Below are 13,795 nucleotides of genomic sequence, written 5' to 3' on the forward strand. Positions count from 1 at the left end.
TACTACGATACGAGTTTCGAACTTCGTAGTAGGCCCTCTGAGTGGAAACGGTAAGTGATCTCACTCGATTATTTAAGTAAGCTACTCTACTGAAGACTAGAGTCTTCGACCAGTGTGTGTTGCCAGTGATGACTTATGGTTCTGAGACGTGTTCCTTGACTGTTGGCCTCTTAGATAGGCTCAGAGTCACGCAACGAGCTATGGAGAGAGCTATGCTTGGAGTTTCTTTGCGCGATAGAATCCGGAATACGGAAATTCGTCGAAGAACTAAAGTCACCGACATAGCTGGAAAAATATGCAATTTGAAGTGGCAATGGGCGGGCCCACAGACTACTAAGAGATACGTGGCGGGCCATATCGCTCGAAGAACAGATAACCGTTGGAGGAGAAAAGTTCTCGAGTGGCAACCACGAACCGGATGATGAGGCGTTGGCAGGCCAGTGGCGAGTTGTCGTTCATTGTGGCGGTCTAAGGGGGAGGCCTTTGTTCAGCAGTGGACGTCTTCCGGCTGATGATGACTCTATAGAGTTCTAGACAACTAGACTTGTTTTCTTCTTTTCAGTATTTTTTAGTGTTTAAATTTTTTGGAACCGACATTGGAACGGCCTTGTATTAAAGATCGCCATTCAAGGGAATAACAAAACAATATTATTATTTCAATCATTTTAGACTTAGATAGTATGGGGTAACACTCCTTACCTTTTCCTTGACACATAAAAAAGTGACATGTGTCAAATGAGTGACGTGACGTGGCTTGGCTTTGGTTTTTCGACAGACAGGCTGACTGACTGGCTGTGACTGAATGAAGCCCTAACATATCAAGACCGACCCAACAACATCGAGCCCAGCGCCTGAGCGAAAGTAATATCAAAATTAGCTAAGGAGAGAAACTAGTAGTGTTGTTGTAAATATCCAGCCAAGGAGTAGATGGTACCAATTAAACATGCCACCTAGACGCAAAAGAGCAGGACGGCCTCCGGGCTCCACGAAGAAAATTTCTGATGTAAAAAATGAGTGCACCTTTTGCGGTGGTTCTTTCAGGACAAAAACTTTTTTAGTTAAACACTTACGTGTTTGTCCCGAAAAGAACTCTGTTAAACTGCAGGACGTTTCAGCCAAAAAGGTAAACAATACTTCTATTGTACGGAGTTTGATTATTTTGCAAGCAGTAATCAAAGTTTCATGTATTAATTCCATGTTAATTTGTAACAGGCCGCGTTCAGTTGCAGAGAATGCAATAAAAAGTTCAGATTTAAGCAAAGTTACACCACTCATGTGGAGATGCAGCACTCTAAGCTCCCCGGGGCGGTATCCTGCGATCAGTGTCCCGTTCGTTGCCCTGATAAGAAGTCCTTGATACAACATATTGCAGATGTGCATGAACGGGAGATATTTAAGTGTGAACACTGCCAGAAGGAGTTTGTCAGAAGAGCTCATGTGCTACGTCACATTGCACAGAAGGGATGTGATGGAGCAAATGTGAGCATGTTTCCTTGTGAAGTAAGTTCCTAATATTGATGTACTTTCATATTCTTCTGCTTGTATTACTAATTTACTCTGATCCTTGTTTTGTGTATCCAATAACTTTGATGTAGTATTAAGAGTGGCATAGTAAAAATACCACAGCCTTATCATTAACCTCTCTTGTATTAAAATGTTGATCAGCACTGTAGAAATGATAATGTTCTTAACCCGTCACACATCCTAGAGACTACATTAGTCCCTAACTTTTTTACTAAGTTAGGTAAGTTACTAAGTTAGGGACTAATGTAGTCTAGGATGTGTGACGGGTTAATTACTACTTATAAGAGCATAATTAGTGTACAAAAATTTATTATTATTATAGTGTACTTAATTAACTTAGTTCTGTCCAGAACTGTGAGTGAAGTTTTTACTTAAGGTTCCATATCTCAAATCGAAACAAACAGAAACCTTGCAGAATTAGATCCTTTTACTTTCTGATAATATAGAATTATGAAATTTGATAAGGTAAGCTTCACAGCGCAAGTAAAGAAAACCCAAGAACATAATTTTACTAATAAGTGTGTATGCTTGTATGTAACATTAAGATTTTATTGCACAAAAGGGTAAGTTTAAACTATTGTGCAACCAACTACTTTTTTGAATAATTTTGGATAAGCCCTTTGTTGAAAGGTGATTGAATCTAGTAACAAAAATTGGCAAATCCTGATTAGCTGGTTACGCGCAACTTGTTCATCTGACAGGTAAAAGATTAAAAAAGCATTGTAGAAATGTCATAGCTATAATATTATATGTGTTTTATTATTACAGATTTGTGATGCCACCTTCACTCGTAAAGACAATTTGATAGTTCATCTACGTTTGCAGCATATTAATCCGAATCATTTCCAGTGCAAACACTGTTCATATCACACAGGGAATTTTTCCAAGTTGATTATTCATACACAGAAATTCCATTCAGGTAAAAACTGTTCATTTAGGACTACAAATTTAATAATATAAAGTAATAAAATAAATTGTGGAGCTGCTTTTTTTTGATAAACAATATTTTTATCCCACTAATATTATAAATGTGAAAGTTTGTATGGGTGGATGTTTGTTACTCATTCATGTAAAAACTACTGAACAGATTTGCATGGTATTTGGCATACAGAGGGTAACATATAGGCTACTTACTATCCTGCAATAATTTATAGTTCTCGTGAGATCTAAAAAAGTTTAAACTACATACTAATTCTGCGCGAGCAAAGTCGCGGGCAAACGCTAGTGTTGAATATGAAGTTGGTTAAAATACTAAACTTTACCCGCGTGTAATCACGCGTAATCCATATAAATATGTGGCAGTTGAATTGAAATTTCGGGATTTGGGGATTTTACTAGTTCTCATTGACTGTAGCATTGGCTTTTTTTAACAGAGAACCCTAATCAGTTTGAATGTGACCACTGCAGCAAAATCACAAGCTCACGCGCAGCTATGGCAAAGCATCTGGAAATACATGGCGACAAGAAATATGAATGTGATGTGGTAAGTTTAAAAGAAAAATGTTATTTCATTACTGACTTGTAAGCTCCAATGATAAAATTTACAATTTTCTTCCTTATGCTGCTATTGATTGCAAAGGGTAAGTAAAAGTTTTAATTGCTATTTACACTCTAGGCAATATTGACTATACATTTTTTTATTTATGATATCTTAAACCACTCTATCAAATCAAGCAGTTAGCTACAGCTTTTTCTCCAATCTGCAATGTTTTCTGAAATATTTTAATCTGAAGTTGTAATTTACAAATGCTGGCATGAATGGATTGAATGAGTGAATGAAAGTATCTGTGTGTTACCTATTTGAACACACTTCACACAAATGTGAAATTAGGCATTTGTAATTTTTCTACAAAATTTTCTAAATGCTATTTATTTTGTTCAATCCATTCGTACCAGCTCTTGTGAATTTTCCTGTAATCGTGGGATTGATATTTTTATGTGAATGTTTTAGTGCGGCTACAGCACGTACACGATCGAGGTAATCCGCCGGCACGTGCTGACCCACGTACAGGACAAGCCGTACAAATGCTCCATCTGCGGGAGCTCCTACATCCAGCGTGCGCAGCTGCAGCGCCACCTCACCAAACACACCGGCAACATGTGCGCCACATGTGGCGCCACCTTCAAGTCTAAGGCCTGGTACGCTTGATTCAATGAGGGCTAGTCAACAGGCGAATATCGCTAGAGGGCGTTAATATCGTATCGTAAAGTCCGTTGATGTTACGGACCGGTTTTTATTGTATGGAGAAAAACCGAAAACGGGGTTTTCTCCATACAATAAAAACCGGTTTTGAATGCCCTAATAGTTAAACTAAACGCCAATCTAGCGTTATTTCGCCTGTCAGTCAAGTAGCCCTCGTTTCATTACATATTTAAAACGACACAGGGGTCATCAATTACGACACACATAAAAGGGGGGGGGGGGCTAAAAGTGGTAAAAATTGGTGTGACGTATTTTATGGATGGCCCCCTAGGACGTCGCCAGCTGGTGATCCAGGGGGGCTAGTAGAAGTATAGAGGATGGGAAAAGTAAGTAGGGTCAAGTTCAAGAGCTTATGATGCAACTGAAAACTTCAACATGCTATTGATTGTTTTGAGTATGTATGTGTGGCGGCACTTGAATTAATTAAGGTACCCACCGAAAAAATCTGCACTTTTATGAAAGAGTAACTGTTGCCCGCGAATCTCTCTGTGAACAATTTGTTTATCACCCAGAGAGAGCGGACCTATGCAATTTTCTTATAAAAAATATCCTATGTAAGGACAGACTCTTGTCAGAAATAACTAAAAGGGAAGAATTTGTTTGAGGGCTATAACTGTTGAACCTTAATTCTATCTCTTAAAGAAAGTCTTGATTCCAGTTTGATAATTCACGAACGCGAGCACATGGGTCTGGACAAATTGCATTGTCCGTACGAAACGTGCCCATTCGCCAAGAAGGAGTTCAGTAACGAAAACAGCCTCACCAACCACGTGAAGAGTCATTTGGACGACAGACGTAAGTTATTCTACGAAAAACAAGATTCTGTTTAGTGTTAATAAAAGCTTTTTTGCTGAATGTACTTGCATGCCATTCGCTTTCGCTTGATAGCAAAATTTGAAGACTACTTACATACTTATATAATGAAAATTGCAAGTTAAATAAAGTAAGATGTACGTTTTTTTAGCATTAGAAAGAAGGTAAGAAGCGATCTTGACGTGTCTTTTTATTGAAAAACACTTGAAAAATAAGTCACAGCAAAAATGTAACAATTACACAAGTGAACAATGATATGCACGCATCAGCTATAAGCTGCCTGTACATTATAAATAATAATAATAATTAGCAAGGACATATGATCATTTACATGCATTTGGTATTATAAGTAATAGTTACTGTTTTGTTAAAAACGTTTTTCAATAAAAAGACTCATCAAGATTGCTTACCCTTTTTCTAATGCTAAAAAAACGAAGTATAATACAAGCATAATTTACATCGTATGGTGATGACACTACACAGTGGGTGCAGCAACGCTAATTTTCTGCAGTGCCCAAATTTGAGCTACACGGCAGCTCCACTTTTCTTCTTTCTGCCATTTTAAGACAGACTCATATCTCACAATAAGTATTTACTTTTGATCCCGCAGCCTTCGAATGCGCCGTGTGCAAAAAGAAGTTCCATAACGACATAAACATGCGGCGGCACGTGTCGACGCACACGCTGGACCGGCCGCGCCGCTGCATGTACTGCGTGACCGCGCGCGCGTACGTGCGCGGCGAGCAGCTCGTCAAGCATGTCCGCAAGTGCCACCCCGACCTGTTCCGCGGACACCTGCAACACGTGCGGCAAGTGCTGGTGAGTACACCGCGCCTATACGTCGATTCACAAGACACGGCACGAATCGATTGAACTAAAGTAGGTAATTCTCACTTACAAATTTTTGTTGGAAAACACTTGGAAAATGACAGATGCATGACATTTTCATATTTGTGTGAAGTCTATTCAAACAGGTGACACGCAGATACTTTCATTCACTCAATTAATCCTTTCGTGCCAGCTCTTTTGAATTGATCTGTACTGGCCCTATATTCATCATCAGCATCATCATCATCATCATGTCAGCCGAAAGACGTCCACTGCTGGACATGGGCCTCCCCCAAGGCTGTCCACTCAGACCGGTATTGTGCTTTCCGCATCCACCGCGATCCCGCCCTATATTACGAAGTTCAAAATCCGAACTTCGGTATCTTGCCGTCCCGCTGACGCTTATATTATTTAGCTAGAGTTTGCCCGCGGCTTCGCACGCGCCTATTCGATCTGGTAGTTACAATTGAAATTCCGGGATTTTACAAAATTCCTGTGGGAAATCCTAAAATTTATATTGTAATCTTAAATGAGGTGTTGTGTTAAGAACAACTATCCCGTGGGAATATTGGAATAAAAGTAGCCTATGTGTTATTTCAGACATCCAGCTATCTACATACCAAATTTCATGACTCTAAGCCCAGCGTAATCTGGCGCGCGGCAATGAATGGGTAAAGAGCTTTACAGACTGCAATGCAGGATAATTAATAGATTTATTTTCCCTGAATGGCAACACTGGCATAGATAATAGATTGCTCGTTTTTGGCTCGAATTTCGAACTTGTGATTTTATTTTGCTTAATATACAAAGTGTACACACCCAATATTATATTTTCTCAAGTTTTTCGCGATTCCCAAGGTCAAAGAATCGAATTGCTTTAAAAGTCCAGAGAAATAATACATTGTTTGGGAGAAACGTGTCAAAATGGTGTTGTAGAGCGCCATCCTGCTCAGTCTCGTTTTTTTTTGTCCCGTTCTGGCGGTTCACTTTTATATTATAGATATAGATACGAGAGTGAGAGGGACTCTACGATACGAACTTCGATTTTCGAATTCCGTAGTAGCAGGCGCGGCTCACTGCCACGATTTTGTTCTCCGCTACAAAGATGTCTGGGGCAATGGTTGCAGCGCATTGCCTTGAATCGCCTGCGTGACGCGCTCGCTCGCGCTTTATTTTTATTTACGTCGCACGCGAAACTAATGTGTTTCTTATTTATATAAATAATATACGTATACGCGTGTGTGTAGGTATGTGTAAAAAAGACGGACTGTAAATAAAATGAATAATTGCATGTTTACATAACCCATTTGTCGCGATATTACCCGACTGCCTAAAGGAAGGTTAAGTATTTCGAGCGTATGTATGCATGTGTATGTATTTATGTACATATGTATGTATGTCCACTTCTTTGGTCCTCGCTGCAGCCTAAACGGCTGGGTGGATTTTAACATATCTATGAGGTATCATTGGATTTGTCATACATAGCGGCCATTTGACTTGGCTGTATAGCCGTTGTTGTGGCAACATTTTCATGGCGTTTTTAACTTTAAAAAAAGTTAGAGACTCGACAATAATGACATTACTGTCGAGCTAGCGAGCCAGCAATCCTTTGAAACAAACTATGCACTTCACCTTCTGATATGTAAAGAATAATGCCAACTTTTACGGTCATTTTTGATGAAAACGTATTTGTTTTCTGTGACAGGGCACGAATGTCAATATCGATCGCGTGAAGAAGTCCGAAATGGACTCTATACTGGGCGTGTTGGACGCGGAGTCCGACCGGATCCTGCAGGGCTACGGCGCGGGCGTGCTGTACGGCGGCGTGCAGGACGCCGACCCCGCCGCCGAACACCCGGAGGTGCCGCTCAAGGTAACCCCACTGCCAATGAGGGCTAATTGACAGCCGAAATATCGCTAGACGCCGTTAACATCGTCACGTTTTCCGACGTTCGGTTCTTGCTTGCAATCGGCCGATTTAGTTATTATCTATTGAAATCAATGTTCAATGAATATATATTAATTAGCTGTTCTTCCGAAATTGGCAACTGTTGATGAAACTTCTTGATGCATAAATGTCAACACAATTTATACAAGGTTTAAAAAAAATAAACGTTTCTTATTTCTGTTCTCTAAGAAGGCTAGGCGTTTTTGGTGATCCTTCGACCTGTCTCTCTCCTACATGCATACTTCTTTCTCCTACACGCATACGTTAAACGAGGTGATGGCATAGTGACGGCTATCAACAGCAGCGGCCATAGCCGTTGTGAGGATCGGCGCGGCAGATCTTAGCGAGGTTCTTACTTATCCTTTTTCGCAGACCGAGAACAACACCTTGATGTCGGAAGAAGACCTCGCCGAAAGCCTCAGAAGATTGCTAACGCAGCTCATTGACTTGGAGAAACTGGAGTGCTTCGGTTGGCCCGATGAAAGCATCGATGTGGTAAGTTGTGACAATTATTGTTGCAATAATCGGTTGTGGCACCACACTCGTACAAACTTGAGATGCCACGAATATTCGGCTACTATTCGGTATTCGGCCACTTTTTTATTTGCCGAATAGTACGCATTATTCGGGAGAAATACCGAATACCAAATCTTGAAAAAAAGACACGTCACATTTATTATTTACCTATTCATTACCAAATTACAATAAATTAATAAATAAAATTAATCAGTGGTAAGATGTGATGGATAAAACAAGCTTCAGCATTTGTTGGTAGCAAACGATTACGCTTTTCATCGTAAATGATACCAGCTTCAGAAAATAACCTCTGAAAGATAAACTTTAGCAAATTTTTAGAGGTTTGGGTATTGTTTTTCGTTTGCTGCCCACCGCTTGTATACGTAAGGATCAGCCGTCCAATCTAGGCGAATTCTTTTCAAATAAAAATCCAACTCATTTGCCACAGCATTTTTCTCCAAATCCTCCTGCATCGCAACGAGGGAGACAGGTTGCGACTCGTCTTATTTTTGTTTACGCGCTCGACAAGCATGTATTTTGTGCCGAATATTCGGCGTTTCGGCCGACAGCGTTGCCGAATATTCGGTATTCGGCTAAATCACTATTCGTGGCATCTCTAGTACAAACCGCTTTTGTCATTTACCAAAAACTACGCAGGACACTCGTTTTTTGTGAAGCAAGACAATATAAATCAGTTTTACACATAAATTGTTCTGCTTCGCGGAGCTCCTATTCCGCTCAGTTGAGGTGCTTCGCGCCTTGACGCTTTTTAATTTTTACCAAAAATGGTTCGGTTAGGTTAGAACTGTGACCACAACAACGCACGAGCCGATCGAGCGAAGCGAGCATGCCGCGGCAGTGGCCTGCGAGTGGTAAAAATGACTTGATTATGCAAAAGAAATGCTATTAAGAGAAAGGAGCAATAAATAAAGCAGATTTGTACGTACGATATTTAAATTTTCGGCATTCAAATATGTTGACAACTTAGATATATTGGCTATCGACACTTTACTCATTCGATATTTTAATCAAGCGACATTTCAATCTTAGACATTTTGACCATAGGTATAACAAACAACTTTCAATATTTATTTTTCTTTTAATTTTCGGTATTTTGAAAATCGTCATTTTACCCTTAGGTATTTTTATTTTCGATAGTCAAATATATAACCATTTTATTATTGATTAATATGGAACTTTATTATTTAGAATCAAATGTCAAAACCGCTGTGCGGTATGATGAGTACTAAAGCTTATTGAATGAGCACGATATATACGAACTTTTACGATAATAGTACATTACTGCAGAGGCCGAGTGTTAACGAGAGAATGCTACTATAGTGCTTTTTTTCAAATAAATCCAAGGAAATACCTAATAAGTACTATGTCTATGTCACTTGAGGTGTGTTCCCACTAGTTCTATTGACAGTACTATTATAGAACTCTATTCTAGTACTGTCAATAGAACTAGTGGAAACACACCGACACTTGATGATGAACTCATATCGGAAACAATAACACTTATGTCAATCCTTGTTTATTATATTGAATAGCTGATTAAATCTAGTTAAATAGTCTAGTCAAATAAGTATGCCATAGATAGTCAATAAAAGAAAAGAACCCACTGAAACAAAAGACAATCTCTTTGCCGTCAATGGCCAGCAATGTTGTATGAAATTCCATTACTCTCCTCTAATTTGAAATAAGAACGAATCTTCAATAAGTGCTATACAAAGACGTACTTGGCGTTCTATCATCATGAAGATAAGGACAACATTTCCTTGGATGTTTGAGAAAAATACATTATGCACTACATATTCTGTACCTTAATTTATATTATTGTCAGCTGCTGGAGAAGGTAATAGAGCAGTGCGGCGCGCGCGCTGCGGACCGCGAGCGCTGGACGCGCGTGCAGCGCCTCCGCGAGAACACCAAGCAGCTGTTCCTCTACGTCATAGAGGACGCCAACATCGCGCGGATGCTTGACACGCACACCATCGACCAAATCATCCAGCATATACTCCAGCAAGTCGCTGATACAGAAGCTGCGGAGATGTGAGGTGCGACAGCTAAAAGAGGGTATCAAACTTTTTTTTTACAAAAATGATTTGCTTCACAAATGTTTCTTTGGACCAAATGCGTTTCATTCTGAAACTACGAACTATTCATGATTTATTTCAAGACCACTTTGTAGAACCCTATACATTAGGTTAGTTTTATAAAAATCCTGGAATATCTAGTTTCAAAATAAATTGCATTTGGCCAAATAAATAATTGTGAAACGAATCATTTGTAAAAAATGTTTTGGTTAGACATTAGTGAACCCTATAGGGGTGATTAATAACAAAATGGAGTGACTGAGTAAACTAGGCAAACAGGCCGCGCACGGACCTATATTGAAGTGGATGACGTAAGTCAGTACGGTGAAATGTATGAAAACAGAACGTGATAATTTTTTGATACATCATAAGCGCATTTTAGTCGAAAACACCTACATTATGTCAGCCACATGTAGTTTCATTACTCAGATTCGCACAATTTATCATTTTTATGGTTTCGTAATCCGGAAATTTCTAATGGCCGGTTTGCGGTTTAGGCAAACTCAAATTTGACCAATGTAAAATTATGGCACGCAACGCAGGTTAGTCATCCACTTTTAAATACAGGTCGAAATCACTATCATTTTAAAAATTGCTCAGAATTGCCCCACGTTTTTGTAATTTAATTAACATACAAAAAACATCTAGCACTTCGATTTAATTTTTTTTTGGAATTAATTAACAGAGGCATTTTATTTATTGTTAGACATTGTAAACTTCTATGTTGTATGGTATAGTCTCTAAAGTTAAATACTGCTGATGCTCGAGTTGTTGCCCGAAGCCCTATTTCATTTAAAATATTGGATAAATTTGGTTTTTATTATACTATAATTTAATTTTTAGGATTGCGTAAATCAAATGAAAAAAAAACGGAAGCTTGTCCCTCTTTTTTTTAACGTGCAGTTTTAGCACTCGTAAATAAATCAAACCTAGAAACCTGAAATCTAGCAAGAAAAAATCCGAAAATAGTTTTATAATAAGATATTTAAAAACTTTCTTAGTAATTTTAAACTCGCATTTAATATTGCAGTCTGAAAATTGACCAGACATATCAACTTATCGGGGATTAATTTTTTTTTCATCTACGAAGTTTTTGGTTTTCTATCTTTTCAGAGCAATGTTTTATATTTTATGAACAAGTATGCTTAATTAACGTTTTAAGTTATGTTATATTGTTATTTATTGATACCCTCGATAAATATGCTTAATTAGTTTGCTTAGTTAGTTGTGGACTTTTAGTATTATAAGATGTTATGTACACATCAGATTGTACAGTACATTTCTTGAAATATAATCATGCACCAGGGTGGAATTTTTTCCATCAATTTCACGATGATTTATTAGTGTAATCTTCTTTTTTTTAACCTTTTTGTACAATAAAGTGTCTAAACAAATGTAAAGAATGTCCTGATATGACATTTGCAGCGAAAAGGTTCCACCCTGGTACGCCGTTTAGTTTCCTCAACTGTAAATTTGATATGAAAAAGGACTCAGTACGGATTTGGTATTGGCATATTTATAAGCTTATATCAATAAGTTGGATTACGCATTCCAAAGTTTCGAACTACAACTTACACCTATGTAAAATATATTTAAGTAGTGACTAATATGTATAATAATTTATCTAAGTCAATAGGTAAATTGTTAACATGTGAGCTGAAGATCTAAACTGTTTGAGCAGCAGAAATTATCGCTAATTTACCTTTTGTAAATTTGTGTTTGTGTGCATAGAAGCGATTATTCTCTAAATTGATGGTTTGGTAGCTATGAAACACTGAATACACGTACTCATTCGTAAATACACCGTACCGTACTGCAACGTGACATAAACAACTTGGCACGACGAACCGACCGTTGCGCGGTTCACGCGCCGCATGAAGCTGAGGAATCCAGTTTCAATTTAGATCCTATTTTCGTCAGTTTTTCTGCTGAAAATGAACCCGAATTTGCTCATTTACATCAAAACAATAATTTGCTCAGCTCCACAGGGAAATTCTGACTTGTAAAAATCCGCATCTTATTCACACAGTGAATTACAGTTGTTAAAATGGGTTCAAGCGCAATAATCTATAAAATATCGGTTATACCTGTCATACAGAAGCTATCTGCGGTCGAGGCATTTTATTTTTCTTGTTCACAAATCAAATGTAAAATTTTAATTGTATCAATACAGAGATAGTATAGTGAAGCAGATAAGTTTATTTCTTACTATATTATTGTAAATGCGATATGTTTGTTTTGTTACGTTTTCATGCTTAAGCTCAAGTACTCGACTGATTGTGATGAAATTTGATATAGAAATTGAGACCCTTAAGAAGGTCATTCCCAGCAAATTGTGTAGTTCCCGCGGGTGCGCCATAAATGAATGCGCAGACGAAGTTGCAGGCAACGGCTAGTAGGAAATAATTTTGTTTATTGACATAATGTACTTTTAAATATACATACTGATTTATTGAAATAATTAGAACAAAATAAAATGTGAATTAAAAAGTAGAAATAAGGTGTTGCAAACTTTTATTATTAGACATAATCGTGTTATTAAATATACCAAGTTAAGTAGATTGTTATTAAGCATTTTATTGTTAAGCATGATCACGATATATTTTATCATTCTTATTGAATGTTCAATTTTTGCGGTTTGAGGTATTTTATTGTTCAAGGTTTTATATGAAAAGTTTTTAGAAGACGCAATATTGGACATAAACCCCTTGTCCTTGTTCGTTATGGGGCACCTATATTTAATACTTAAAATATATTTTATCACCAATTCTGTGCCTTTTTCTATAGTTTTATGAATCAAAATAAAGTCAAGCTATTTAAATTTTGCTTTTTTATTTATGTTACTTCGATCCTAATAGAAAACTCTAATGCGAGACTCCCTGAGCTGTTCCCCGTGAGAAATGAGGGATACAATACAATACAATACAATAACTCTTTATTGCACACCAATACAGTAAACAGTACAGAGAACACAAGTATATACATAGAGATTTTCTAAGGTAAGCAATAGGCGGCCTTATCGCTTCAGAGCGATCTCTTCCAGGCAACCTTTACAAGGGACAGAAATAAGGAATACATTTTAGCAGGTGGTGCAATTTACAGTTGATTAGAGCTGTATCAGGAATACATAAAACTAACACATACAATACACATACACAACAAATCTAAACAGATAGATAGGTAGATAGATACCATAACAACACATAAATAAGCTAACTATAACATTCATACGCAAGATGACAGGTGGTGCTCCCTAAGCATAGACTTAAAAGATAGGCAAGGACTTTGCGCGCCTCAAGTCTATCGGTAGGGAGTTCCACAACCGAGTGGCCTGGACAGTGTAAGAATAAACATAGAATTTAGAGTTTGAAAGTGGGACAGTAAGGAGGAAGTTCTGAGAGCAACGAACAGAAGTAACATAGCTAAATCGCTCTTTATATAATAAGAAATAATAAATACTAATAATAAAGACATAATATAATAATAATAGGAAAGACAGTAGAAAAACCCTCGGACTCTCGGGGTCCAACTGGTCCAAGACAGATTTATCCTAACAACGGCTTGTAAGTAAAATGCATGTCGATTGTCGATATAAATCTAGCACGTTGACACAATACAAGTAATATAGATACAGGTTGATGTGAGAGCCCCGCTGCACGCGAGTAAATCTAGTGTAAGTAATCTGTATAAATAATCTGCACCAAAAACAAGTGTATCTACTCAGTTTGAAGGATTTAGTGTATCGTCTCGAATATTAGCGTATCTGCGTAGTGTGTGACACGCTTAAGTGTATGCTGTTTTAAAGTGACTGAAACTCACCTTGACTTTCTAAAAAATGTTACCAGCCTTTAATTAACGTTTCTT

General features: G+C 37.8%; 1 protein-coding gene across 1 annotated transcript; it reads left to right on the plus strand.

The window, feature by feature from the left end:
* Positions 1-781: 781 nt before the first annotated feature.
* On the plus strand, positions 782-10,670 carry LOC141432611 (zinc finger Y-chromosomal protein-like). Its single transcript, XM_074094263.1, has 10 exons — positions 782-1,123; positions 1,213-1,500; positions 2,293-2,443; positions 2,898-3,007; positions 3,476-3,663; positions 4,386-4,522; positions 5,151-5,359; positions 7,074-7,241; positions 7,689-7,811; positions 9,679-10,670. The coding sequence occupies exons 1-10, from the start codon at positions 944-946 to the stop codon at positions 9,889-9,891; spliced, it is 1,767 nt and encodes a 588-aa protein (XP_073950364.1). The 5' UTR covers positions 782-943; the 3' UTR covers positions 9,892-10,670.
* Positions 10,671-13,795: the final 3,125 nt, after the last annotated feature.

The sequence above is a fragment of the Choristoneura fumiferana genome, chromosome 11, assembly GCF_025370935.1.
Source record: "Choristoneura fumiferana chromosome 11, NRCan_CFum_1, whole genome shotgun sequence".
Classification (NCBI taxonomy): Eukaryota; Metazoa; Arthropoda; class Insecta; order Lepidoptera; family Tortricidae; genus Choristoneura; species Choristoneura fumiferana.

Bases quoted from the DNA above. Each gene is read 5' to 3' on its own strand.
- LOC141432611 (XM_074094263.1), top strand. From the start codon at position 944: ATGCCACCTAGACGCAAAAGAGCAGGACGGCCTCCGGGCTCCACGAAG. The intron at 1,501-2,292 runs GTAAGTTCCTAA...TTATTATTACAG, and splicing joins TGAGCATGTTTCCTTGTGAA to ATTTGTGATGCCACCTTCAC. The intron at 5,360-7,073 runs GTGAGTACACCG...TTTCTGTGACAG, and splicing joins AACACGTGCGGCAAGTGCTG to GGCACGAATGTCAATATCGA.